Source organism: Fusarium mangiferae, assembly GCF_900044065.1.
Source record: "Fusarium mangiferae strain MRC7560 genome assembly, contig: FMAN_scaffold027, whole genome shotgun sequence".
NCBI classification, from domain to species: Eukaryota; Fungi; Ascomycota; class Sordariomycetes; order Hypocreales; family Nectriaceae; genus Fusarium; species Fusarium mangiferae.
Genome location: NW_024573947.1, coordinates 23,686 through 26,073, shown reverse-complemented (window position 1 = coordinate 26,073; position 2,388 = coordinate 23,686). Strand labels below are relative to the sequence as shown.

The following is a 2,388-nucleotide window of genomic DNA, read 5'->3' as shown; positions in this document are numbered from 1 at the left end:
ATTAATAGCTCTGGATCACGAAAATCTTGCAACCCCGGTTGGCATACTGCTGCGAGAATATGGTTCCACAGTTGCTGCAAACCTTGCGGTGACAGAAAGTAGGACATCTGTAGTTGGGCTTGGTAGTTCGAGGTCTCGAGCAGACGATTCTCTCTCTGAGGAGCTCGGCAAGTAGCCAATGCGTGACGATAACTTGCTGGCAAGTGCTGAAGTCTATCGATATCGTAGACCTGACGGACAGCGGGATAGAAGATATCATCGAACCACCGTGAGAACTGCTCATCAGTCAACCTATTGAAGTCATGGGAGCATGGTAAATGTGGAAAGAACAAGTGAAATGTTATGAAATCAGCGCCTTCGGCCCTCGCGAAGATGAAATGCGGCACGTCTCTCAGTCGCGATGGAATCAACCGGGGACGCTCCGAATCTGGATCCGTACGACCTAAGGTTAGGTGGACGTCGGTGGAGATATTTTGACCATACTGGGGAGCGGAATAAAACCGAATCCCATGAGTTGCAACTGCCGGAGAATCCACAAACCCCAAGATGCTATCGACATCGAATGAAATACCAGGTGGAGTCTGAGGGGCCTGTTCGACGTGAAGGCAAGCCTGCTTGGGTTTATTATCTGAGCCTTGGGTTGTGGAACCGGTATATAATGCCCGCCATTGGTCCGGACTAAGCTCCGTTATCTTGTCGCCAGTTTCAGCGGCGAGAATATACTCTTTGTCAAGTGTATGGGGTACATCATGGGCAACTAATCTATCAAGTCTATGGTGATTATCTGGTCCCTCAGCTTCGATGTGCGCAATCAGGGATTCGCGATGGCTCTGGACACCACAGCCATGTATGCCAGTGAGAAACTGCTGAATAAACTTCTGTGTAGCATATTCTACATCAGTGTTAGCATCGTTAGTAGCCAGATCGACTGACTTCTCGGCATGGATTTGTGGGCTTTGGGGCTGTGTTTGACTTTCGTTTTCTTCAGCAGGAGAGGCGTCAACTATTTCCTCCTCATAGTATGGATCTACCTCGGTAGTGCTGATTGTGGAATCATCGACTTCCAGAATGGAGATCGTAAAATTCTCGCAGGCAAATGTACCATCATATTCTTCAATCTCATCATTCTCGAGGGATGAATCTCTCTCAGGCCCTGGTGCTTCGTTGTCTGCCACCAAGTCAACTGCATCTGACAATGGTTCGTCCTGATGCTTTGTCGCAGTAGTGTCCTCCCTTGCCTTCTGGCGCTGCCGGTAGTTTCGTGTACGATTTGCTTGTAGGGCTCGGCGACGTTGCGTAGCGCTATCTTGTTTTCTTGTGCCAACAAATCGAACCTTCATTGCTACTCTTATCGTATAACTGTCCTGAGCGGTCCTGATAAGCGAGATAAGTGATATTTGGTAATTAAGAAATTTTGTTTTAGGATAATGCAGGTGTAAAGAGTTACATATAAAAATCCCGTACTTGGATGCATATTGAGAGACGCGCTTTAAGTTGGCGCTAGCTATTTTAGGTGACGTAACGCGTCTCGCGAAAACAGGGTCTCTTTATCTGAATGCGCCTTGTTTTTGCTACCCTACACAATTCATTTTAGTACTAATCTGTCTTTATTAAGCGACTTAACTACCTACATACTATTGGCTTTATTCTTGAATTACAAATAAACAGCTGATATTTTAATTTAGGGCTGAATAAGTAAGAGATAGGATTTCTCGACTCTATATAAGTTATGCCTTTCAAAAATTCCATCTCAAGTGTAACCGAAGCTAATCAGTTCGCATATTAACCATTACGGGTCCCCAAATTATGGTTAGGTTAAGCATGAGAATGTGACACTGTAAGCATGACTAAGCTGACTGATGAGGCTAAGCTGGATTAGGTGCTCTGGCTGACTAATATCCTCGTCAGGTAGCAAGGCAATTTGATTGGATTACTTCATTATACAGTGCATATACACAGTGTGTCTAGATTATCTGCACTAATCACGGACGAATATTAGACCGTTTCACTTTAATTGGCAGAACACAAGTAACGTGACTGCGCGTTACCAACATAATCAAATCCTCTTTCCAAATCATGCTCTTCTATGTCGAAACATCATCATCAGCGAGAACAAAATTTTTGAAAACAACAGCTATTTACAGCGCCGCAACACCGTTCCGAAAGGTAAATTGGATAGCCCAGTGTCGGTCGCATTGCCCAGTGCGATTCAGGCATCATGGCGACCCCGTGGCCCCAGGACGAAATYTGGCCCACTGATTACCGAGAGCACGCCACCAATTTGAGCAAATATCTCCAAAAAGCACTGTCAGCCATCGACAACGGCGATGGCCTACCTGTCGCATCCCGAGGAGTTCGAGTCGCACTTATTGGAGCCCTCACCCTCAT

At 45.9% G+C, this 2,388-nt stretch overlaps 1 protein-coding gene across 1 annotated transcript in view; it reads right to left on the bottom strand.

The window, feature by feature from the left end:
- FMAN_14094 (uncharacterized protein) overlaps nucleotides 1–1,340 on the bottom strand; it is a gene marked incomplete at both ends in the record, with an annotated part of 1,836 nt that extends 496 nt beyond the window's left edge. Inside the window, one exon of the mRNA XM_041826008.1 lies at nucleotides 48–1,340. Coding sequence (XP_041691332.1) covers nucleotides 48–1,340 — 1,293 coding nt within the window. The remainder of the gene's footprint in view (nucleotides 1–47) is intronic.
- Nucleotides 1,341–2,388: the final 1,048 nt, after the last annotated feature.